Source organism: Equus caballus, chromosome 29 (assembly GCF_041296265.1).
Source record: "Equus caballus isolate H_3958 breed thoroughbred chromosome 29, TB-T2T, whole genome shotgun sequence".
In the NCBI taxonomy this organism is placed as follows: Eukaryota; Metazoa; Chordata; class Mammalia; order Perissodactyla; family Equidae; genus Equus; species Equus caballus.
The window spans coordinates 32,575,377-32,601,431 of NC_091712.1; the positions used below are offsets into that span (position 1 = coordinate 32,575,377).

At 36.4% G+C, this 26,055-nt stretch overlaps 1 protein-coding gene across 2 annotated transcripts in view; it reads right to left on the reverse strand.

Moving 5' to 3' along the window:
* The window catches only part of PRPF18 (pre-mRNA processing factor 18), a 46,582-nt gene that overhangs the window by 11,439 nt on the left and 9,088 nt on the right, over positions 1 to 26,055 (reverse strand). Inside the window, exons 2-10 of one of the 2 annotated variants that reach the window (XM_023631887.2) lie at positions 18,451 to 18,528; positions 18,309 to 18,335; positions 15,432 to 15,536; positions 13,458 to 13,571; positions 8,414 to 8,560; positions 6,710 to 6,778; positions 5,198 to 5,338; positions 4,997 to 5,068; positions 2,563 to 2,718 (exon numbers count right to left, since the gene is read on the reverse strand). In XM_023631887.2, the coding sequence (XP_023487655.1) occupies positions 2,563 to 2,718; positions 4,997 to 5,068; positions 5,198 to 5,338; positions 6,710 to 6,778; positions 8,414 to 8,560; positions 13,458 to 13,571; positions 15,432 to 15,536; positions 18,309 to 18,335; positions 18,451 to 18,528 (909 nt within the window). 2 annotated transcript variants of the gene reach the window in all.

Sequence of the window (26,055 nt, forward strand, 5' to 3'; positions counted from 1 at the left end):
CTGAGCAATGCTGGAACCATATTCCTACAAGGTAACAACGAGCTAAAGTGACTCCAATAACCGTGCGGTGAAGCACTGCCTGACACTTCACACTGTGCTTGCACTGTCCACATCTCTTACAGCAGAGCTGAGAGGAAAAAAATAGTGCTTCTATCCATACCTATATGAAAAGTAGGAAAACACATGACAGAGAGCAGATCCGGTGCTTCTTCACACTGAGCCCACCTGTTACCTGTCGTGGGCATGGGAGTTTGCGACCGTAGTTTAAGTAATGGCCTCTAGGGAAAATGGCAGAGAACAAGAGCAATTGAAGGACCAGAAAGGGCAGTAGTTACCTGGATGCTTGCAATAGCACGTGGCAGGGATCTCACCCGCATCTTCTAAAGCAGCCCTACTCCTATCTTGGGGCAACTCTGCCTGTTCAAAAGCTTCTTTGTACTATTTTTGCAACCTCGTGTGAGTCTATAATTATTTCAAAATAAAAAGTTTAAAGAATGATTAGAAATGTATCTTCCTTCCTCTACCTTAACTGGTCCTTAACTGTATGGGAGAAGACAATGCCTCTTCCAGCAGAACGCTCTTCCATTTTCTATAGCTCTCGTGCCCATATCCTTACCAAGAGTCTCCTTTCTCAAGGACCAGAAAAAGATCAAAACTATCATCTCTCTTGTCCTATAGAGTGTTCATTCAAACAGTAAATACTTACTGAGTGCTCACCATGAGTTAGGTACTGTTCTAGCCTCTGTGGATACAAAAGTAAACTATGTTCTTGCCTGGTGGAACTTACACTAAATTACGTCTAATGACGCAGCATAAGCTCTCATTGCTCAGATTGCTCAGACTGTATGCTCAAGAAACGATTACTAGATCCAAATTTCTTTATGATCATCCTCGCTAAAGATCATATTTTTAGAATCTGCCCCTTTCTTCAGTCTGTCAAGAACTTCTGGAATGGCAATTTCTTTTCCACCTTAACACACACCCTATCCCTTGTTTCTTGCTGTCTGTAAATCTGATAAATAATACCTCTCAACAGTTATCTAAATCAGTCATTAAAATGTTGAGTAGAACAGTACTGAGGTCACTAAGCACCCCGCAACATATCACTACCATCCACCCAATTAGACACGGATCCATTATTCAGTACTCCATGGCTTCCCTCACTCATCAAGCTGAGTCCACCCGATTGTATTATGACGTTTATATCTGTCCACGAGAATATTACTGGGTTTAGGCCAAACACTTTCCTAAGGTTCAAAGATAGCATGTTCACCAATTTTTCCTAATCACCTTGGGGAAAAAAGGAGAATTTTTTAAATGGGAAGGGAACAGTTAAAAAGGAAAAACAACGGAGGGAGGAAAGGTCATTATATAGCTTCCAAAATAAACCAGAAACCTTTAAAAATAAATGCTAGGTATATTTTTAAAAAGAAAATCAGTTTTATGGGGAGGTGGAAATCATGCCATTGTTTAAAAAAGAAATGCTGTCTTTAAGACAATTTATCTAATTATATGAACTTTTATAAACACTATAGCTTTAGCCACAGGACAGTTAAACACAATTAGCAAATTTAATCATTGGAAATTGTTCTCTATTGTTAAAGGCAAACAACTTTTTTTCCAACTAAAAGCTTTTTGCCTTCAATACGGTCACTGGTGGTTATTAAAAAATGGAAATGTCTTTGAAATTTCCACAAGTATATTTGAACTCCATAAATTCTACAATTTATATTAGGAAGTCAGGTTGAAATCATATTTTAAAATCTAATACATATGAATAAGGCACAAAGCGTGACACACAAATTAACATTCAGCACTTGGAACTGAAACACAAATAAAAAGATAATTCATGAATATGGTGATGACTGTTCTCTGGCACAAAATCTGAAAGCACTTTATGCATTTTGAGTGAATTTTACATTTTAAGTAAACTTCAGAGTATCATCTTCAAGCTTTAGAATTAACATTCAGCAAAAGTCGTTATACAGACACAACCTGGGATTTCTGACAATTTGGCAAAAGCCAGATTACAGTTGACATTTTTGTTCCACTAAGAAGAAAAGCTGAACCCAACAACAGTGCAAACAAGTTACGTGAGGCATGCATAACTTTCATAAACTATAAACGTTTTAGGCCTATTTGTGTAGTAAAGTATTACTATACATTACTAAAAAGTATATTCATTAAAGCCAATTTTTACTATTCATACCTTTTTAGCCAGTAGATGTTAAATCTACCTTGAAAACAACAAAATGAGGTTTATTGCAAAAGACGCTGTTAGTTATTCTTCACTAAACTCCCAAAGCAAACTGCAGTTGTTTTAATTACACCAAGGTAATTAAACCGCACCACTGCACCCGGTCTTGCATCACACATGAAACGTCAAAGGGCTTATGTGACTCAGTCCAGCTGCCCTAACGACAAGCACCTACAGAGAGTGACGGGCAGCCTTGCGTGCTGGGCCCCATTTGCTGTGATTCTTCACCTGCTCCCAAAACCTACAGTTTAGGAATTAGAGAATGCTAACCTCCAGAGCAATTTCTTTCCCTCCAAACTGCTTACCTGAATATATTTCCGCTGTGTTTCATCATTTAAGACATGTGCAACATGCTTGGAAAAAATCTTTTCCCGACCAGTTCTGGCATGGATACCAACCATAGTGACGCCAATGGGCCAAGGGGCATTTCCAATGGCCATCTGAAGATAAGCATCATTAGCCTAAAAAGAAAGTTTAAGAAGAGATCAGAAAAGTGAAAATACCGTGTTGGTCCAAACTTTTACTTCAAGTATTTCACAGCTCTTTACAATGTAACTTTCATCCTTCTCTTGAGCATGTTGAAAATATTACCATTCCCCTTATTCAAACAAAAGAAATTAAAATATGAGGTGACTGCCTGCCCTGCCCAGGACCACAAATGTCCCTGGAAAAACAGAAACCCAAGCTAACCTTGTGAGTAAAAAGACAAACATTCCTTTGCAGCCTTTGTGCACTGGAAAGTCACACATTCGGATCAGGAATTACCAGGCAGGTAACGTGATGCACTCACAGAAACCCTAGTTTGGGTCTCCTTTAGACCTAGTCTTCTCCATAGGTGGTCAGAGAGAAGATAGAGGCTAACTAGTTTTTCAAAATCCAACCCGAAACTAGATCCCCTGGCTGTGCAGCAGTGCTGACCTCGGAAAGCAGCGGGGGCCGTGTGCTGGGACCATCACACAGGGTCCACAGCAGATGTGTAAACAGAGACTAAATATCGGCCCTCAAGTCAAATAGCTGGAGGATGAGGTCGGTTCACTTTGCCCCCCGCAAACCTCCCACCTGCCAAGAACCTTAAAAGCTACAAAACCTGAAGACAGAAACCAATGAAGACAAATGGCTCTCTTTCTAAACCAAGCCTAGCTACCTGTGAGGAAGAAAAAGAAGAAAAACGAAACAGAAAGTAAATTCTAAAAGACGCTGAGGGTAGCAGAGCAGCTTATATAGCCAGGCCTCAAAAAGTGATTTTATTTTTAAAAATCAAACACCAATGTGATTGCTATACAGAGTTGATTTAAAAAAAAAATGAGATACTACAAATAGGCTAACTTGGAGATTATTTACTACCCTGACGATAAATTTGAATGTGCTCTACTCAATTTTATAAAGCTTAATTTAAAAGGGGCACATATACATTTTTACTGCTGATTCTCATGTATTTAAATTTTAACATTGGATATTAACTGATAAAAATTCCATTATTTAGTTTCCCCAAATTTCCAAAATTACTTCCCAAATAGGTTATTAAAGTTTCTCGGTTCTTTCTGTAGTTTAGACAAAATAAGCTTTCACCTGATTCTCATATATGAGAACGAGAAAAGTAGCAAGAAGAAAGGCATGCACTCTAGTGGGCAAGTGATCTGACTGCTTTTTGTAGTGATGGTGACCTTATCCATCCATTCCAGTGCAACTGTCCTTAGTGAGAAGAACCATGCAACTAACAGAAACTATCCAGGAATAAAATTTATAGCCATGAAACAAAAACTTTTTGAGAAAACTAACTTGCTCTCAGATGGAGGAGTAAGAGCACTTCTTGAGCCTCTAATCCAGTAGACCTCTCCTGGGTGCAGGAATGCCACAGTCCCTTCTTATGAACACAGACGTGTGAGAGCACAGGAATAAGTAAGGTCATTCCTACTGTTCGGTCAGGGCCCCGTCTACTGCTCGGGAACGTCAGGGAACTCCTGCACTGAAATTCTCTACTCCTGCTCTCTCGGGAGGCACAGCTGCTGGAAGCCCCCCTCCTCAAACTGCTTATGGCCCGCCAAGCGGCGTCACATTTCCAATCTCCACGACTGGGGCAGCAGGCCCTTTTCTTACTCCCCTCTGCCAGCTGCCAGCCCTCCATTCTCCCCGTCCTAAACTCTACCTCCGGAGCACCTGGACACCAGAGCTCTTCCCCTCTGCCAGCTCCTCTCAAAGCCCATTCTGGAGTAAAGACCCCGGAGCAAGGGGAAAAGCCTTCCCTTACAAGGGGTCTGCCGTTGCTGCAGTACTGAAATGGGAGAGAGGAATTCTGGCAGCCTTACTTGGAACATTTCCTCACAGAAACAAGTATAAAGGGTGGTTAAATTCCATTGTATCATTAGTACAATAGTTCAGCTATACTATGGATTAAGTAGGCTTTTACAGCTGGCCTGGGAAACTAATCTACATAACTTTGTTTCTATGGGAAAATTTGTTCCAAGCCATAATCAACAATCCACAAACTTTGAAATTCAATCCCATTCATGAAACAAACATTGCCTAGTTCAAGTTCATGCTCTTAAGAACATTTAGCTCTATCTTAGAAATGACTGAAAAATACAGTAAGCTCTGAAAGTTCATTGTTCAATGCCTAACGATAAAGCTGACAAAACATTAGAAAATAAAAGCTTTTTTTACTACTAGTTCATTTCACATTTATTCTTAAATCTCCTATGTAAAATACTGCCACACTAAGTGAACATTATATACATGTACCTTCACATATTCTCTCTGCAACATGAATTTAATAATATCTGTTATTGATTCTTTAATATCAGCAGGAAGATTCTGGAAAAGAAAAAACAAGCATAACTAATTTTTGAAGTTACTCTGTGTAATTACCGGCTGCATTTATTCTAACTTTATTCCATTTTTTAAAAGTCAGTTAATAAAAGCATTTTTCGAGGAATCTCTCACCCTTTTCCGTAGCTTCCTGAAAAGGGGTCTGAGATAGGACTCTGTCTGTTTCTGAGTAGCGCTGTTCAGTTTACCCTGCACACTGCGCTTCACATAATCTTCTCTGGCATTCAACTCTTTAGCCCAAACACCAAGAAGAAACTGTTGAAAGAATGGATAAATTTAGACTACAACGCCACCCAGTGGTTCAATACGCTTAAAAGTTTTCTAACACAAACAACAGTATACTATCATCCTTACACTAAATCTCTTGACTAATAAAAATATCAAATAATATTTAACGACTATTTCTGCTTATTTTGTCATGTATGTTTTGAAGCACCTTTGGCAAGTCACAAACTTTCCGATTCCTAGCTCAAGATAATCCATTTTCCCCAAAAAGATCTATCAAATTTCATGGGTAACTATTTGATAGAAATAAACCTTTACTTGCATTTCTATTACATAAAATTCAACCCACATAGATTTATCAGCCATAATACCATATGTGTTGTGATATTTAATCAATCTTCCAAGTATGTTGTTATAGTAATTAGAATTTCTACTTTTGCAGTAAGAGACCACAATTCTATTGAAAATTCCCACTAAAGCATCTGACTAAAGGAGAAGGAAGGAAAAAAAGAAGAGAAATAAAAAATTATGACCAACCCCCACCCTGGAAAACTCCATTAGTGCTCCTTGGGTCCAACTGCACAAAGTGCACCCTTTATAGAGGCAGGCAAACAGCAAAGGCTGAGCAGGATGTACTCCCCTGGGGCAGTACCTTGCAAAGAGGAAATTCTAGTTCACGTGAGTTCCCATGCCCAGCTAGTTCCATGCCATATCCTCGATATGTTCAGAATCTTGATGACTAATATGTTGTATTTAAACTGTAAATACAAGTGAAAGCATTTCTTGCAAAAATCTCTTGGCCTGAACAAAAATAGTTTGTGAATAAATGCTAAAATAAATCTGGGATTTCCACATAGTTTACCCAGACCACTAAAGAGAGAAAAGCTGAGAAGAAAGATGGAATGAGCTAACCATAGCAAGAACAGGCAGCTACCTGCAGAACAGAGAAAATGAAATCTCTGAAAAGTTACTGATATGCTTGCTTTTTTCACTGCCAGTGTCCTTCTATCTCCTTCCTTTCCTTACTGTCAACAACCACTCCTAAAAGCTTCTGGAACCCTGCCCTCATTGCACTCGTTCCTAGAGTGTTTAGAAAAAATTAAGAACTCCTCAAACTTCTTGTTCATTCCACTGCTGAGATTCTCATCTGTGTGTTTACACTAATAAGTCAGCTTCAAAGAAAAGTGCCACAAGGAAAGTAAATATATACATTTTCTTTGATTAACCTCTCTATCCAAGTGCACAGCAATATCATAAACAGTGTACAGGCAAGAAAGTTTACTGAAGATTTCCCTTTCCAGTCTTTAACCATTGACAATCCAAAAATATAAGAACAGTTCTTAGCCAACCAAAATGTCCTCCTTTCTTAAAGTTAGCCCTTCTTAGCCTAAAAGTACATACCTTGAGGAATTTGGTAATGATGTCCATGTCCTTATGATCATCACCTTTTCCTAAAGATTCTCCCAGTGCCTGAAGAAATATAATGCCTCTGCTCATTAGTAAAGAGCGACAACCGAATATGTACACCAGTCTAAACATGGGTCTTCATTACATATGTTGTTCTATTTCTATTTAAAAACCTGATAGAATTTCTAGATAAGTTAAAAAAAAAAAAACCTAGAGCATGCTATCTTTTACGAACCGAAAGACAACAGAGGGGGGAAAGGGAAGTGACTGCTAATGGAGATGAGATTTCTTTCTAGGGGAACAAAAATGTTCTAAAATAACTGTGATGATGGCAGCACCAGCCTGTGAATACAGTAACTGAATTGCAAACTTTAAATGGGTAATTGTATAGTATGTAAATATCTTAATAAAGCTGTTAAAAAAAAAAAAAAAAACCCAGAACTAGTTGTTCACCAATTATTCCAATAAAATTTAGGGTCCATAGATAGGCACTGGGGTGAGGGCTAATGCAATTAAAACAGCAGCCTCTTCAACTATGATCTCTCTCAGAGAGAGTGCAACATGTGCAAGAGCCAGGAATGAAAGGAAACAGAAAAACAACGTTTTATGTTTTATTAAGCATTAAGAGCTTTAAACTAAGCCATATTTTTGGTTCAAAGTAGACATTTAGATGATACAACACTGCTTCTTAATTAAGATTACACATATCACTCCACATTCAACACAGTGACAAAAATTAGAAAGCAAGATAATTATAAGTGTTGACAGGGATACAAGAAATTCACACACTGCTGGTGGCAGTGTAGACTGGTACAGCCATTCTAGAGAGCAACTTCGAAGTACTTAGACAAGTTATATATAAATCCAGCAATCCTGCTTCTCAGTCCATACTGAGTTAGGTACGAGATTGCTGATCACAAACCTGCCTGTGGTATTAGGGAGCTGGGAGCAATCTAGCTGTCCATCATTACGGGGGAACAAAAAGTAAAAGGCAGTGAATGCCACAGTGTATGATATATTATGTAGCAGCTAACATCAAAGATTTAGGTATACATAAGGCATGAGGGATGGATGTTAAAAACATAATTCTAAGTGGAAAACAGAAAAGTAAAAAAGGGAATGAAGAATTTCAAAGTACAATATCATTTATGTAAATCAAAAACACGTGCAGGGGCTGGCCTGGTGGCACAGCGGTTAAGTGCGCACGTTCTGTTTCAGCAGCCAGGGGTTCACTGGTTTGGATCCTGGGTGGGGACATGGCACTGCTTGGCAAGCCATGCTGTGGTAAGTGTCCCACATATAAAGTAGAGGAGGATGGGCACAGATGTTAGCTCAGGGCCAATCTTCCTCAGCAAAAAGAGAGGACTGGTGGCAGATGTTAGCTCAGGGCTAATCTTCCTCAAAAAACCCAAAAAACACATGCATACAAAGCACTACTGGTTTTACAAGACCACCAACAAATAAAAGGATGTATATAAAACATATAAGAATGATTACTTTTGAAGGCAGGAAGTAGGGAGATGTGAGTGGAGAGTGAGAAAAAAGGGAGTAAATAAATACAAGCATGGAATAAAAGAAGGGCCTTTGTAATGACCAAAGACAACAGTGTGTTCTGACCTGAACAATCGAATGACTCAACCATCCGGTTAGGGAACCAAAGGTGTGATGGGGGATGAGGGAAGTGGGTGTACAGATTACCTCTAACTCTTCAATTGTGGTGTTTTCTTCATGAACTTTCAAATCGTTCTGTGTGTCTTCTTCTCCAGGTTCTTGACCACCCACAAGTTCATTGAGGTATTGCTGATCGATCTTATCCAAAGCTGCCTTCAGATCATTTCTCAACCCCTGAGAGAGGTGAAAAATTACACCTAATATGCAATTTCACTGATGCTTCACTTTTGATTCACTAATGATAGGCACTATTCATCCTTTCTCTCTACAAGGAGTTTAAGAGCTTAATAAAACTAGAGTCAAATAAGATTTCAACTTATACAGCTTTCATCACTGCTCAAGGTTAATTCTTATGAATATATTTAAATTTAAAAGAATGTATGTACAATAGCTAGTCTGATGGTCAGAAAAATAAAACGTATATGAGTGACAAATCCAAATAAGAATATTCATAAATGCTGTAATTTTCTACTGAAGCCTAGTGAAAGTAAGCAGGTCTCCATGAGAGTCCCTAACCCATCTCCCCAGTGCACTTAAATATCTGACCTCACTGCAATTATTCTGAACTCCCGAAACATTCAGAAATGTCAACAGTATCAAACTAGTGTCTCATCTATATCCTAGGCTTTAACTATGTTTATAACAAACCAGCAAATTCTACATTCTATTCATATCCAGTCTGTGACCATTTGATAAAAACGGAAGCCTTAAAGCTAGACACTTACCTTATACCATATACAAAAATTAACTCAAAATGGATCAAAGACCTAAATGTAAGGGTTAAAACTATAAAACTCTTAGAAGAAAACATAGGGTAAAAGCTTCATGTCATTGGATTTGGCAATGACTTCTTGGATATGACACCAAAAGCAGAGGCAACAAAAGAAACAATAGCTAAGTTGTACTTCATCAAAATTAAAAACTTTTGTGCATGAGAGACACTATCAACAGAGTGAAAAGGTAACCCACAGAAGAGGAGAAAATATTTGCAAATTATATATCTGATAAGGATTGATATCCAGAATACATAAAGAACTCCTACAACTTAACAACAAAAAACAAGCTAATTAAAAATGGGCAAAGGTCTTGAATAGAAGACATACAAATGACCAATAAGCAAATGAAAAGATGCTCAACCTCACCAGTCATCAGGGAAATGCAAATCAAAACTACAATGAGATACTACTTCACACCCATTAGGATGGCTATCAAAAAAAAAACCCTGAAAATAACAAGCATTGGCTAGGATATGGAGAAATGGAACCCTTGTGCATTGCTGGAAACGTGAAACAGTGCAGCTGCTGTGGAAAACAGTATGCCAATACCTCAAAAAGTTAAACATATCCACACCCAGACACATTATAATTAAAAGTCAAAAGTTAAAGACAAGGAGAGAATCTTAAAAGGACCAAGAGAAAAACAACTTGTTATGTACAAGGGAATCCCCACAAGACAAGCAGCAGATCTGCCAACAGAAACTTGGCAGGCCACAAGACGGTGGCATGCTCACCCAAAGTGCTGAAAGAAAAACCACCTTCGAACCAAGAACACTACCTGGCAAGGTTATCATTCAGAATTGAAAGAGAATTAGAGTTTTCCCGACAAGCAAAAGGTAAAGGAGTTCATCACCACTAAACTGGCCTTACAAGAAATGTCAAAGGGACTTTAAGGAAAGAAAGGTCACTAATTAGTAACACGGAAACATATGAAAGCATAAATCTCACTGGTGAAAGTAAAAATATAGTAAAGGTAGTGGATTAACTACTTATAAAACTAGTACAGGGGCTGGCCCCGTGGCCGAGTGGTTAAGTTCGCGCGCTCCGCTGCAGGCAGCCCAGTGTTTCGTTAGTTCGAATCCCGGGCGCGGACATGGCACTGCTCATCAGACCACGCTGAGGCAGCATCCCACATGCCACAACTAGAAGAACCCACAACGAAGAATACACAACTATGTACCAGGGGGCTTTGGGGAGAAAAAGGAAAAAATAAAATCTTTAAAAAAAAAAAAAAACTAGTACAAAGGTTAAGACAAAAGTAGTAAAAATAACTATGACTATACTAATTAGTTAAGGGATACACAAGATAAAAATATGTAAACTGTATCATCGAAAATATAAAACATGGACAGGAGAGAGTAAAAGCGAAAAGCTTTAGAATGCATTCAAACTTAAGTTGCTATCAATTTAAAACAGAATGTTCAGTTATAATATAAATAAGTCCTGAGGATGTAATGTACAACATGACGGCAATAGTTAATAATACTGTATTGCGTTTTTGAAAGTTGCTAAGAGAATAAATCTTAAAAGTTCACATCACAAGAAAAAGTAATTTACAACTATGTATGGTGACAGATGTTAACTAGACTTATTGTGGTGATCATTTTGCAATATATACAAATATCGAATCATTATGTTGCACACCTGAAATTAATGTTATATGTCAACTATACCTCAATTTAAAAAATGTACAAATAAGAAACTCTAGTATTTGGGACAGGCTTGAACAAGATTAGAATACAGCAGGTTGTAATAAATTAATATTAAAAGCCAGAAGATTTTTCAAGTAATGAAACATGAGTAGAAAAATTAAATCAGATAATAAAAATTTAATAATAGTTCACATTAGTATTTTATACTATCTTTTGATAAGGAAAGTGACTCAGGATATAGAAGAGAAATAAATGTTGGTGAAATGAAGCATTACAAAATCCACTAACTTGTTCCAAGAATTTAGGTTAAGAAAGTGTTAGAAAGGACCAAAAATAAAGAAAAACAAATTGCTGAGAACATTAATAATAAAAATAAAGACAATTTTTAAAAATTCATTTATGCTTTGGAAAAAAAAAGTTAAAGAATCATCCTATAATCTAGCAATTCCACTTCACCATAGTCAAAAGAAGTGAAAGCAGAAGCTCAAAGAGATATTCGTACACTCATGTTCATGGCAGCATTATTCACAATGTGCAAAGGGTAGAAACAACCCAAATGTCCATCAAGGATGAATGAATAAACAAAATGGGGTCCATATATACAACGGAATATTATTCAGCCTTAAAAAGGAAGGAAATTCTGACACCTGCTACAACACAGGTGAACCTTTAAGGGTATTATGCTAAGTTCGAAGGCCAGTCCAGGGGAACTTTCACATGACCTCAGCCACAGCCCTAACCCCACTGTAACACATGCAAGACCACAAGCAATAACTTCCTGGCTTGGGGGCCAGCCCCATGGCCAAGGGGTTAAGTTCACACGTTCTGTTTCAGTGGCCTGGGGTTCACTGGTTTGGATCCTGGGCGCAGACCTACACACTTCTCATCAAGCCATTATGTGGTAGCGTCTCAAATAGAAGTAGAATGATCTACAACTAGGATATACAACTATGTCCTGAGGCTTTGGGGAGAAAAAAAAAAAAAAAGAGGAGCAGTGGCAACAGATGTTAGCTCAGGGCCAATCTTCCTCGCCAAAAAGAATACTTTAAAAAAAAAAACAACAAAAAACTGCCTAGCTTAGTCCAATCAACTCACAGAACTGTGAAAGATAATAATAAATTACCTTAAGTTACCAGGTTTCAGAGTGGTTTGTTACAGTCACAGATAACTGAAAAAGATTTTATAATAATAAATTATGTTAAGCTACTAAGTCTTGGAGTGGTCTGTTACACAGCCATAGATGACCACACCTGTCTCTCAGTAATTGATAGAGCAAGCAGGTAAGTTAAGAAGGCCACAGAAGATCTGAACAACACTACTGTAACTGACATCTGTCCAAAGCATAAAACACACTCTTTTCAGGAGCCCACGGAATAGTCACCAACAGACCATTCCCTGAGCCATAAAACAAGATCAGAGCCCTAAATGTAAAAGCTAAAATGACTAAGCTTTTAGAAGAAAATACAGAAGAGTATCTCTTCAAGACATTGGGTTAGGCAAAGATTTCTTACGCAAAACACTAAAAAACAATAGCCATATAAGAAAAAACTGATAAAGCGTACATCATCAAATTTAAAACTTCTGCCCATCAGAAGACACCAAGAAGAGAAAAAGTAAGCCACAGACTAGGAGAAAATAGCCACAAAACAAATATCTGTATATCTGACAAAGGACTTATATCTAGAATATATAAAGAACTCCTATAACACAAAAATAAAAGGACAACTCAATTAAAAGATGAACAAAAGACTAACACACACTGCAGAGAGAAAGATATGGCCAATAAGTCTATAAAAAGATGCTCATAATCTTTAGTTATTAGGGAATTGTAACTAGAACCACAATGAGACACTACTATACGTACAAGAGAATGGTTAAAATTTAAGACTAACAATAACAAATGCTGATAACATCTGGAAATATTTGGTGCTTTTTTTTTCCCCCGGTGAGGAAGACTGGCCCTGAGCTAACGTCTTTGACCATTTGGCATTTCTGAAAAGGTTAAACATACTTTACTCTTACTATTCTGCAATTCCACAACTCCACTTCTAGGTATTGACCCAAGAGATGTATTTACCAAAGAAAAATAACACAGGTCCAAAAAATATTTGTATAAGAATATTCACATCAGTTTATTCATCACAGCTCAAAGCTGGAAATAAATTGTGGTGTATTCATACAACTGAATACCATCAGCCATGAAAAGGAACAAACTACTGATATCCACAATAACACAGACTAATCTAAAACACAAGCTGAGCAAAAGAAGCCAGACACACTCTATGGCTCCATCTATATGAAATACCAAAACAAGCAAAATTAAGCTACGGTGCTACAATTTACAAAGGTCTTGCCCAGGAGTGAGGGAGGAATATGGGGGTCAGCTAAGAAGGGTACTGGGGAACTCTCTTGGGTGATGGAAATGTTCCATATCTTCATAAAGGTAGTGGTTACATGCTTGTATGTGTTTGTCAAAATGCACTAAACTGTGCTTTTTTAAAATTAAAGAAAACTTACATTCAGCAGCAGTAATCTGGCAACCATATTTTCCATTTTTGCTATAATAAGGCAATTAGTCGAACTCCATACCATCCTAGTTGATGTGGTACAATGATATCTTCCAGCTTTGTTCTGACTTCTTACCTTGTTAACTTCTGGTGTGAGGATCTCTATTTTTCTTAAACGTTGAAAAGCATCATAATCAGTTTCTCCAAATAGTCTGATTGGTTCTCCTCTTTCTCTCAATCTTCTGATAACCTGTTAAAAAAAAAAAAAATCAAAAGACAATAGTAATTCCTTATGTTATTAGTAATTCCTATTTTAGGTGACCAAACATTTATTTTGAAATGTCAATGCAGAAAGTCAGTTGTGTTTGTTTTTTAATTTCCCTGAACAGATATACCGAGCTATTGTCAAACCTTAAATAACTCTAACGGTTTAGGTCCTTTGGCTGACTGTTTCAGGAAAGGACCAATCTGTGTGGTAGAATACATAAGAAAAACATTAAGATGGGAGGAAGTGATAATATTATACAAAGACGGAAAATAAAGTCTGGAGTCAGCTGATAATAACAATGACCACGGCCAAGAGTCGGCATCACAATACTACAATAAAACCAAAACCGTGTCCCTCAGAGGAGAAAGTGAGCTGCAGTCAGGGTGGGGCACATGCAGGGCTTTCGAGGGGCTGATAATACTCTTTCTTGACTTGGCTGATGGTTATATGGGTGTTTGTTGTGTAATTATCCATTCTTTTGTATATATATTTTTCATTCTTTGTATACACATTATATTTCATAAAAAGGAAAAACAGAAATTGTAATTAAGAAAATAGGGTTGATCCAAATTAAAAAAAAATACCAACAACTTTATCTGGGAACACAAATAGCATCACACTTAGAAACCACTGGCAGGGCTCCCACAGGGTTTAACGGAAGCTTGGTATTAAAACGAAACTTAACAGGTCGTCTAGTGTTAGCTCCAGCCAACGAGCAACGACCTCAAAAACCTCTTAGTCAGGACCCTGTCTGACAAACAATAGACATCATTCTCTTCATCAAACAGCCCATCCCATTTTTGGACAGGTATGTTTTGCTTCTCAAAATAAACTAAAATCTACCCTCCCTCAAACTTCTATCCATTTATCTTAGTTGTACTTTAGGAAAGCATTGAAGATACTCAATTCTTCTCCAAAATTAGAGCTGTTGCCAATGGATTTTTTAAAAAGTCTTTAATATTCTTCTCATCTGGCCAAGTATTCAAAATTCCTTCATCTAATTTTCAAGACAGCTTCTACAGTCAGCCACTCTTCTCTGAAAGTTTCCTTTTGTTCAAAGTTCATTTTTGTTTTGAACTCTTCTGTATAGTTTGAATTCTTTATATCACATGAATATCTTAAGTTATTGTGGGGTTTTTTTGAGGGTAATAATAGTGGCTATTGACCAGGGTATGGGCAAACAGTTTAGGTGAGAGTATAAATTGGTATAATTGGTATAGAGACCTCTGGTAATGGGTATTAAAAGTCTTAGAAATGTACAGTCTTTAGCCTTCAGTACATAGACCCCAGAAATCATGCTTCTAGAAAATTTTCCAAAGGAATTAATCATACATTATTATGCATGCAATAATGTCTGTATAAGGATGCTCATTCTTAGAACGAATTATAATAGGGAAATGCTGACATATCTACATGACAGTTAAAAAAGAACTGGTTTTAAAAATATTGTGGGAAATTATACACTCTTAAAAAACTATACAAATCTCTATATTATGACCTAGAAAGATGTATTAAATAAGACAAATTAAGTTACAAAATAATATATTATTTAAGACAATTTAGACAATTTAATTATTCAGAATACATGTATTTATACTTATTTAGAACAATGTGTTTAGTTTTTAAAGTTCAGGAGGATATATTCTTTAAAAAGTTTAAGATAACAGCATCAGAGATTAATTTAGAACCTCATGAAGAAAGCCGGCTAGCTGCACAGTACTTTTAGTTCAGTAAGTCGTCTCATGGGAAATAATGACATATAACTTATTAGAAAGAATTGGAGATGCATGCAAATGCTGTGAAGATTTTTCTTTTTCATGAAATGCTCTTATGTAAACTTACCTCTTGCCTAGAAAGAGTCATGGGCAATTTTTCCTCTGCCAATTCAAGTTCTAATACTGGATTCGATGAAGTTAATGGTTTCTGGTCCTCCTCTTTGGGCTGTATCTGTATTAACAACGAAAAGAAATGAAATTCAGTTTTTAAAATATAGTATAGTTAATATTTATCACTCTAGTACATTAGCCACTCACAGAAATGAACCTCGTTTTAAATATTGAAGGTTTTCTAAACGTTCCTCTGAGGAAAGAGTTAATAATAAACGTACATGCTTTTCAGAGCTTCCGGAACTCAGCCATTTCAGGGACACCCCAAGTAGGAAGCATGCACAGAGGAGACAGCATTCTCCTACACAAGAGTGACTCAAGTAGAACAGCTTCTAAAACTATTTAAACTCATTTTCTCCCTAGTCTCTAAAGAATTTTACTTTTTGTTTAAAAACAAATAGTTTCTCTTCTTTGAGACAAAGCATCTTACAGGGTTATTTGATCCTTGCTCTGGGTTTCAATGAAGACCACAGAAAAGAATGATTTTCTAACAGAAACCGGTGAAGCCTCACGCTCTAGCTTTTTCCTATCCTACTTTCTGAATGCCACTAATCCAAGTGCACAGAAATCTCTGTTGGACATGTAGAAAAATTCCCAAGCTATACAAAACTCGCCCACAAATGGAGTGGTGAACCTTGTGGAAAAATAACGAAAAATGGCACCTCTCTACTCATACCACACAAAGAAAAGAGTGGGCATTCTTGCACATGACCCTGCAGGGACAAAAAAATCTCTTCATCTATTTTCTTGAGGCTGCTGCCCAAAGTCACAGTTTAGGAAGATTGTGTTCAGCAATTTATAAGCCCCACTGTGAGGTCTGTAAAGATATTGAAACATGGTTTCCCATCTGACCATAAGACAAGTCTAAAATGCCAAAAGAAGTAAGATGAAAAAAACACAAAAGAAAATCAACGTTAAGGGAAAATTCACATTCAATTAAGAAAGGGCATATGGAAAAAATGATATAAATTATGATTCTATAGTTTATGGTAAAAGGTTATGTCTATCAGTATTAACAGTGCTAACAGAAAACTGAGGTAAAAAACTAAACTTTCGTATTTTCACAAACCAAATTAGCATCAAGTCTTAAAAAATGGTAACTAGCTTCTATAAAGAAATAAAGGTAATACATGCTGTATTTTCATAACTACCAAGAAGGAAACATCAAAACATTTTAGAAAGAAAAATCTATGCTTTCTTTTTAAACATAAAAATAGGTATTTCTCAGGGCTGGCCAAGTGGCATAGTGGTTAAGTTCACACACTCCACTTCGGGGGCCTGGAGTTCACAGGTTCAGATCCTGGGCACAGACCTACACACCGCTCACCAAGCCACGCTGTGGCGGTGTCCCACATACAAAATAGAGGGAGATTGGCACAGATGTCAGCTCAGGGCCAATTTTCCTCACAAAAAAACCCCAACAAAACAAAAAAGCACTAGGTATTTCTCCAAACATCTCAAGATGAAAAGGCTTTTTAACTACAGAATGGCAGTTAACAGCTTGAAGAAAAAGATCTAAGACACTTTGCCAGCTGGCCTCAACGCTAAAAGCACTATCTTTACAGTAATTATTTTGCTTCAGTGTTTTCCTCTATAGAAACAAGAAAGTACTGTCATATCACTGATGCAATCTAAACAAAGCAAAACTGCCACTGTTTTAAGTTATTTTCCTACTTTATAACAAATTGAAAAGATTCAGATTTAGGGATCTCGGAAAGCAGTAAGTCAGGAGAGTAAACCCATAGTAAGTGATTCTTATTCCAAATCAACGTTCAGTTAGACGATGCTGGGTAAGCAAAAGATGAGAAAACTTCCTTCTGAGTATCTGTTAGATGATTATTTACATAAAACATTTTAATCTCCTAAACTAGAAGCAAATGAAATCAATCTATTTATGGAAAATATCAAAATACAAATAAAAACCCTCATATTTTAGAAATATATCAGAAATATAAACACATTTTTAACACTTGCCCTCTCCCAACACTACAAAATAAAATCAAATGCATATACATACCATTCGCATTCCTCATGCTTCCTTCTAGAAATGCTATGCCAGATAAATTAATTTTCAGAACTTTCCCCATTACATGCACAAGAGTATTATTTTATGTTGACTTTCACGAGCAAAAAGTTGATTTCAAATTTATGATTTAGCAAAAGTATTTTAAAACCTCTGAACTTGGGTTAAAAAATTATTAAACTAGATATAGTCTTCTTTTAAAATAACTTAAACATAACTTCACCTCATAACTTTTAACCCCTCCCAATAAAAACCCCAATACATTATTCAACTAGGTAATCTCAAAGATAATTTCAATCATGCTTCTAAATTATACAAAGTATTCCAGACAACTCATTTGTTTCTAAAACATATTTCTATCCAACAGACGAAGCAGTGTTTAAAATGTGATCCCTTATTACACAAAAGCATATAAATGTTATATGGCACTCTATTTCAGGTAGAGGTACTTAGGGACAAAAGGAATTATTAACAATGCAAACATAAAAACACAGCTTAAAATATTCAGGAGAAAGCAGGGAAAAAACCACTGCTAATTCTACTGTTGTTGAATGAATAAATCATTTTGAACCCATTAAAAAGAGACTTTTATTGGGAGAGGTGGGGAGAGGAGTGGTGGCAGAGATGAAAATGAGGCAGTGTCAGATTCAGGACTTAATTAAAAAAAAAGTTCAAGCTTTGATCTCAAGTCACTTCATGCCGTCCACAAAAGCCAAACCATTCCAAGCCAAAAGTCATGCATGTATTTTCCTAAATTCAAGATTTAAAAAAAAAAAGAAAGAAAGAAAAAACAAAAACAAACACTCATACCTCTCCAGATGGCTTCTCATTTATAGGCTAATGTATAACATTGATAAATTGAACAGAGATCAATAATTTTGTTACTTTCACAACAGCTGTATAAATTTAAACTCAGAAATATACAACTTAACATAAAAGCAGGCATTCATACCTTGTAGCCACATCTTTCAAAATATGCTTCTTCTTCTTTTTTTGCAAGTTCACTACGTTTGAAATATTTTTTATTTTCCTATTGAAGAAAGAAATAAGTTAATAATACGTCCTTGAGCAAAATTTCATGTGTCATAGTCAACAATGAGAAAACATTCTTCAGTTTTTCAAGAATTTGATAAAGGTTTTTGGTTCCATAGAAATTATATTGATTTTCTGAAAATGCTACCTGTCCTCTAACCCTGGGAAATATGAAGTATTTTTCTTGCAGTTTTCATTTTCACAGGCATATCCAACAGCAAAGAGAAGAAACCAACAATATTTTCTAAATGTTCACAGTGTTTTGATTTAATTCCCAATGTTTGAGTTCAATGATGATTTCTACAAATGGATTCATTATGAACCACATAAAATGGGATGATTTAATTATTTTCTCCTAACAGAAACGACCAAACAAAAATGATGGCAACGACAGCTGACATCTTAAATCTCATTACCAAGAGAGCTCCAAGGGTGTGTCCAAATTCATTTTATCATCTGGAATCTTACTGTATGAATCAATTAAGTGTGTTCGTATTAATTCTTAAAACTTTATTGATCAATTATTAAAATAATCTAGACATAGAATAGTGTTGGAAAGACATTAAAAAGATGGCTTAAAGGTATTTGTTTTAATATAATTTGATATAAAGAGACAAGCTCTAAATCTACTCTGGCGGGAGGAAAAAATGTTAGTTCTTTCCATACGATATATAAAATTACCCTTGCTGTTAAATGTACAGTGCCTAATTTGGAGGCTTGCTATTATCTACATCTCTGACTCTTGGATATTATTTCATTGATGACTTTGCTCAAATAAAGATACTGCTCTAGGGGCTGGGCCGGTGGCGCAGCAGTTAAGTTCACACATTCTGCTTCTCGGCGGCCTGGGGTTCGCGGGTTCGGATCCCAGGTATGGACATGGCACCGCTTAGCACGCCATGCTGTGGTAGGCGTCCCATGTATAAAGTAGAGGAAGATGGGCACAGATGTTAGCTCAGGGCCAGGCTTCCTCAGCAAAAAAAGAGGAGGACTGGCAGTAGTTAGCTCAGGGCTAATCTTCCTCAAAAAAAGAAAAAAAAACAGATACTGCTCTACTTTATAGGTAGTTACTATAAGAGCACCTCAATAATCTGTCCACACATGTATTTAGCACGTCATACTTTTAAAGCTCATTCACTCAGGGAATGACCATCGATGGATACTAAGACCATTACAAGAAAGGTTGATGGTGAACAATGGAAAGATCAGTCTGCCAACACTTGAACCACCATCAAGCTCAGCACCAGGAAAACATTATGCACCTCCTCTGTGATACACACAGGAAGTACACAGCACCATCTATAAAGCATTCTTGCCAAAAAGCTCAATCTGAATCTAGTCAAACACGTAGGTCTAACTTCCATTTGCGAAAAATGTAGGGAATAGAGGAATAAGCTAAATAACACCACTGGGAAGCAATTAAACACAGACTTTTACAAAACTAGCCCCAGTTTCCCCAACAAGTTAATGGCATAAAAAGGGGTCTGGGGGAATGAAATGTTCCCAATTAAAAGAAACAAGAGGGCCAGCCCTGTGGCCAAGTGGTTAAGTTCATGCGCTCTGCTTTGGCAGCCCAGAGTTTCGCTAGTTCGGATCCTGGGCACAGACACTGTACTGCTCACCAAGAAATGCTGAGGCGGCATCCCACACAGCACAACCAGAAGGACCTACAACTGGAATATGCAACTATGTACTGGGGGGGCTTTGGGGAGAAGAAGAAGAAAAAAGAAACACGAGTCATAAAAAACAAATGCAATGAGTAGACTTTGTGTGGATCTGATTTGAACAAACCAACTACAAAAGAATATATATGTGTGTATTTTAATTCAATTGGGGATATTTGAAAGTGAGAGGAGTATTTGATGGTGTTAAGAACCCAATTTTAATTTTGTTGGGTGTGATCATATTTTGTTTATATGAGAACATGATGTTACTTTCTAGTGTTACATGTGTTAGGGGAAGGGTAGACAGGGGTTCATTTTACAATTATATTTTTGTGTATGTTTAAAACTTTCATAATAACCAGTGTTTTTAAGCTCATTCATTAACTCAATAAACATTTATTGACTTATCGACCACACAGCAAGCACAGCTTTACAGCTATAAAGATGAAGATACTACCTGGGGTAATATCAGAACCACCCTGAGAAAGGTGGGAGCAGATACTATTAACTTGATCTTAGCGATGAGAAACCTGAGAACTAGGAAGGTTAGATGACCTTCCCAGAACTCCGAAAGCCTTAGGAGTAAGAGAGGCAGGACTAGAACTCTGGTCCTGAAACCCTCTGTACTGATCCAGTACTCCAAGCTACAGTTCTTCACTCCCAAAACGTTATTTCAGCGTCACAAACTGTTCCTTTTGACTATGTAGCATGTAACTGTCATATTTCAAAAAAATAAGTTAACAAACATATATTGGTATCCACTCAGAAAGGACTGATATGTAGGAACAAAGTAAAAGGACTCTCTAGACCAGGGTCCATAGTTCAATCTTTAATGACTGCTATCTTTTACTATCACGTCTCAATTCCACTGAACACACCTAACAAAATCTTAAGCCTAAAACATCAATTTTCAAAACGCGGTTCATGGACCTCTGGGGGTCCGTCCCTAAGACCTTTTCAGAGGTTCTGCAAGGTCTAGTTTATTTTCATAATAACATCTTGTGGCCCCTTTTCTCTGTGCTCATACTTGCAATGATGGTACGACAGCAAGGGTGAGGAAAACTACTGAAACTTCAGCATAAATAAAGGCTAAGTACTTTATATACCAGTGTTCACTGCCTTCTTCACCACCATGCACTTGCAGGAAAATAAAAAGGCTGGTTTCTCTTAAGAATGTCTTGATAAAGCACAATTTTACTAAATCTCAACCCTCGAGTACATAGCCTTTTAATATTTGATATAACGAAATGAAACAGAAAGCTTTTCTGCTACATAATGAAGTAGGGTAGCTGTCTCAAAGAAAAGCACTTGTGCAACTGTTTGATTATTCAGACTTATTTGGCAAACATTTTCTCAGAACTGAACAAGGCAAGCCTGTCACTTAAAGGAAAACAACAATAGCATTTGTTGCCTATGATAAAATTCCATCTTTCAAGCAAAAACTAGAATGGTGGAAAACTTGTATCCATCACTGTGAACTTGATGGGTTCCCAATACTTAAAGGCTTTTCTGATGAAATCAGTGGTGATAGTAATGCAATTTTTTTATCACATTAATGAAACATTAACATTCAGAAGATCTGTATAACTCAGCAAACCCTGATGTTACAAAGGCAAGACGTTACAAAATTATGCATAGGCAAAAGAGCTATGGGCAGAATGGATCAGAACACACACAGAGCAGAACAGATCAATGGATTTCAATATAAGAAAAGTCCGTTGATATGAAAAGTTCATTGATATGGGTCAGAATCCAAACTCTAATCTTTAAGAAACTTACCACTTGTCTAGTTTTCGTACAGTATCAAAGAAGAATATCCACAATTATCTGAAAAAGCTATTAAAATATTCCCTTTTCCAACTACCTATCTGTGTGAGGATGAAGTTTCTTCATATACTTAAACAAAAACAACATATCACAATGGCTGAATGGAGAAACAGGAGAATTCAACTGTCTTCTAATGTGCCAGAGATTAAAGAGATTTCTGAAAATGTAAAACAATGCCATTCTTCTCACTAAATTTGTTTTGGAAAATACAGTTTTCATAAAAACGTACTGTGTTAATACACATAGGTTTATTATTGTATGAAATGTAAATAAATATTTTTAAATTTCCAAGAGTAATTATCAATAAATATATGCTACATAAACAAACCATCTCTGGAGCCAAAAATAATTAAGAATGGAGAGGTCTTGAGACCAGTAAGTGTGAACCACTGTCCTAAAAGAATCCACCTGTTGGCATTCTCCACGCCTGTCCCAGTATGCTAAGCAATGCTGACAAACCACTTGGGCCTCAATGCTGCCCACTGATCTTGGTGTATTTATCCACTCAGTTTTCTCTCCTATCATCTACACTGACCATCACACATTCCCCATTTTCTCAAACCTCTTATCCCTTCACTTCTTCCCTCATTTCACCAAATGACTAAGCCACTCTACTCTACAGAGAAAGGGAAAGCCATCAAACAAGGACTCGTCTCAGCACCAGTCCTTTCTTGCTATCAGAATGGGAGAGGAAAGCCTCCTCCAATCCCTCCCAGCTGTATTCCGGATCTCAATTCCTCCTGCCTTTCCCAGGGACCCCTCAAAATCAATCATCTATTTTCTCTTCTGAATCTTCACCTTTTCCCTCTCTACTGGCTCCTGACCAGCATCACTTAAATAGGCTCAAGACTCTCCTACCTTAAGGGAAAAATTCTTTACTCTGCACTAGATATCACGCTAAGGGCCATTTACAGCAGAACTACACTAAAATGTTTTCTCATAAATATCTCCATTTCCTCACCTCCAATTCTCTTTGCAGCACCCCAAAAATTGGGCATTCATTCATTAGTGCTCCACTGAAGAATCCACTGACGTCAGAAATAATGTCCAAGGCGCAAATCTAAAGGATCTTCTCTGACTTATTTTACGCAGTCTTCAATTCAACTGTAATTCCCTCCTTCAGTCACTCCTCTCTTAGTTGTCAGACTTTTCTTATTTCCTCCTCACTTACTGGTTTGTTCAGATTTTCTAATTCCTGTAGTTTTCAGTCATTTACTTACTTGGATTTTTCAATTTATTATAACATATTAATGCATTATTCTCCCTAATTATTTTGTTTTCCAGTATCTTTCATAATGGTTATTATAGCTCCTCCCTTTGTTTCAATTTCAGAATTCTGTCAATTTCTGTTAAAGGGGATTTTTTAAAAAATTAAGTTGCTTTTATATTTTTGATAAATGAAAAACACTTGTGCAAGTGCACAGGCATGGATCTAGTATGCTACCGTTTGTATTAAAAAAGGAGAAAAGAATACACTCACATTTGCCTCTTTTCCACATTTGCTTTTATATGCATGAAATAATTATAGGATACACAAAAATGAATAATGTTAGGTGCTTTGGAGGAGGTGAATTGAGCAGCTTGGGGACAAGGGTAAGAAGGAAACTTTATTCTACAGTCACGTGTCACTTAATGACAGGGATACATTCTGAGAAACGTGTTGTTAGGCGATTTCATCACTGTACAAACATCATAGAGTGCACTTATACAAACCTACATGGGATAGCTTACTACACACCTAGGCTAATGGTACTAATCTTATGGGACCATCGCTGTATATTTGATCCACTGTTGACAGAAATGTCACTATGTGGTGTATAACTGTAAACCCTTCAGTATGTCCTAAATTTTGAATCATTTGAATGAATGATCTATTAATAAGAAACTTACTTTGCTTTACCTTTTAAAGAGGTATTGAGAGAAAAATAAAAGTATTTCCCTTTGTACTACGTGACCCTTTACTTCATAACAAAAAGTTGTCAAAAACAAAAGGTTCTTGATCATGTTTCAAATGTTACTCTCTACTTTTTGTTTAAAAACAAGAGTAGTTTGTAAGAAAAGAACTAAAGCAGTGATTTCTAATTACAAAACATTATTTTGTAAATAATTCATAAATAATGCTCACTGTGTTTATAAACACTGTGTCTATAAACACTGAAAATACACTTTGAAACATAAAGTGTTGTGGATACATTTATAACAGAATTAAAATTGCTGAATTTTAGAACTTGACTATTGGTAATGTACTCCCTTTATACATAGCTCAGGCGAGTTAGACAACTTGCCCAAAGTTAAGAGCTCTCTAGGAATGGAGCCACACTTAGACTTTAGGACTTGTTTACTCATTTTACAAATTTAATTTCTTTTCTAACTGTATTCAAAATTTTCAAACTCTAATTTAATTGAATTAACTATAGAATATAAAATATAGTCCCTCAAACACAAAAATCTAAAAGTGGTTGGTATTTATTTTAAGACAGCACATGAACTGATGGCTAAACTACTTTGAATGCTCTCCTACAGCACCTAACATTTCCAGTGGACCTTTCATCCCGACAGATTTTAAAAACAAACTACAAAGGGTATACTTGTTTCTCCTTTTAAAGACAGAAGCTAACTCCTACATGCTACTTTACAAATGTTATTCTTGGACTCTGTCAAGTTGTACTTTCTGGATTTTAAAACTGAGATCCATAGGACTAACATACAGAAACCTTTCTACAGTATCACCTGAAATGTCTGCCCTTACTAATAAAGAAAAATAAAAATCAAAAACAACATGCAACCAGGATTGTCAACATTTCACTAATTAAGAATTATTATTCCTTTAGTCATGTTAAGGTTTTTAGTGTTCATATAAATGGAATACAAACATCATCGAGAACTCTACAAAAAGACAATGGAGAGCTAACAAATATATAGCTTGGATATGCAAAGCAAGACAATATGTGTCAGATCACAAACCATGTGGCAGGGTCAACATCTTGCTGAAGAAAATTAGCCTGAAAGAGCCTAAAGTAATATACCAAATGGAAGGGCATGCAAACACAATTTAAAGAGACACAATGCCACATCAATGGATAGTATCATCCAGACAGAAAAATCACTAAGAAAACATTGGTCTTAAATGACTCATTAGATGAGATACATTTAACATATACAGAACATTCCATCCAAAAGAAGCAGAATACATATTTTCCTCAAGTGCACATGGAACATTCTCTAGGAGAGATCCTAAGTTAGGCCACAAAACAAGTCTTAACAAATTTAAGAAGACTGAAATCATATCAAGCATCTTTTCTGACCACTATGGTATAAAACTAGAAATTACAAGAAGAAAACTCGAAAATTCACGAATATGTGGAGGTTAAACAACATGCTACATTCACAAATACGTGGAGGTTAAACAATATGCTACTGAACAACCAATGGGTCAATGAAGAAATCAAAGGGGAAAACAAAAGAACTCTGAGACAAATGAAAATGGAAATACAACATACCAAAATTTATGGAATACAGCAAAAGCAGTCTAAGAGAAAAGTCTATAGCAATAAATGTCTACCTCAAGCAACAAGAAATCTTAAATAAACAACCTAACTTTACTCCTCAAGGAACTAAAAAAAAGAACAAGCAAAGCCCAAAGTTAGTAAAAGGAAGGAAACAACAAAGATCAGAGCAGAAATAAATGAAATAGAGACTGAAAAGACATAGAGAAGATCAATGAAACTAAGAGCTGGTTCTTTGAAAAGATAAAAAAATTGACACAGCTTCAGTTAGACTCACCAAGAAAAAAAGGGAAAGGGCTCAAATAAACAAAATCAGAAATCAAAGAGGAGATGTTACAAATGATATTACAGAAATACAAAAGATCATAAGAGACTACTATGAACAATTATACACCAACAAATTGTACAACCTAGAAAAAATGGATAAATTCCTGGAGACATACAACCATCTAAGACTGAATCATGAGAAACAGAAAATCTGAATAGACTGATTACTAGTAAGGAGATTACACCAGTAACCAAAAACTT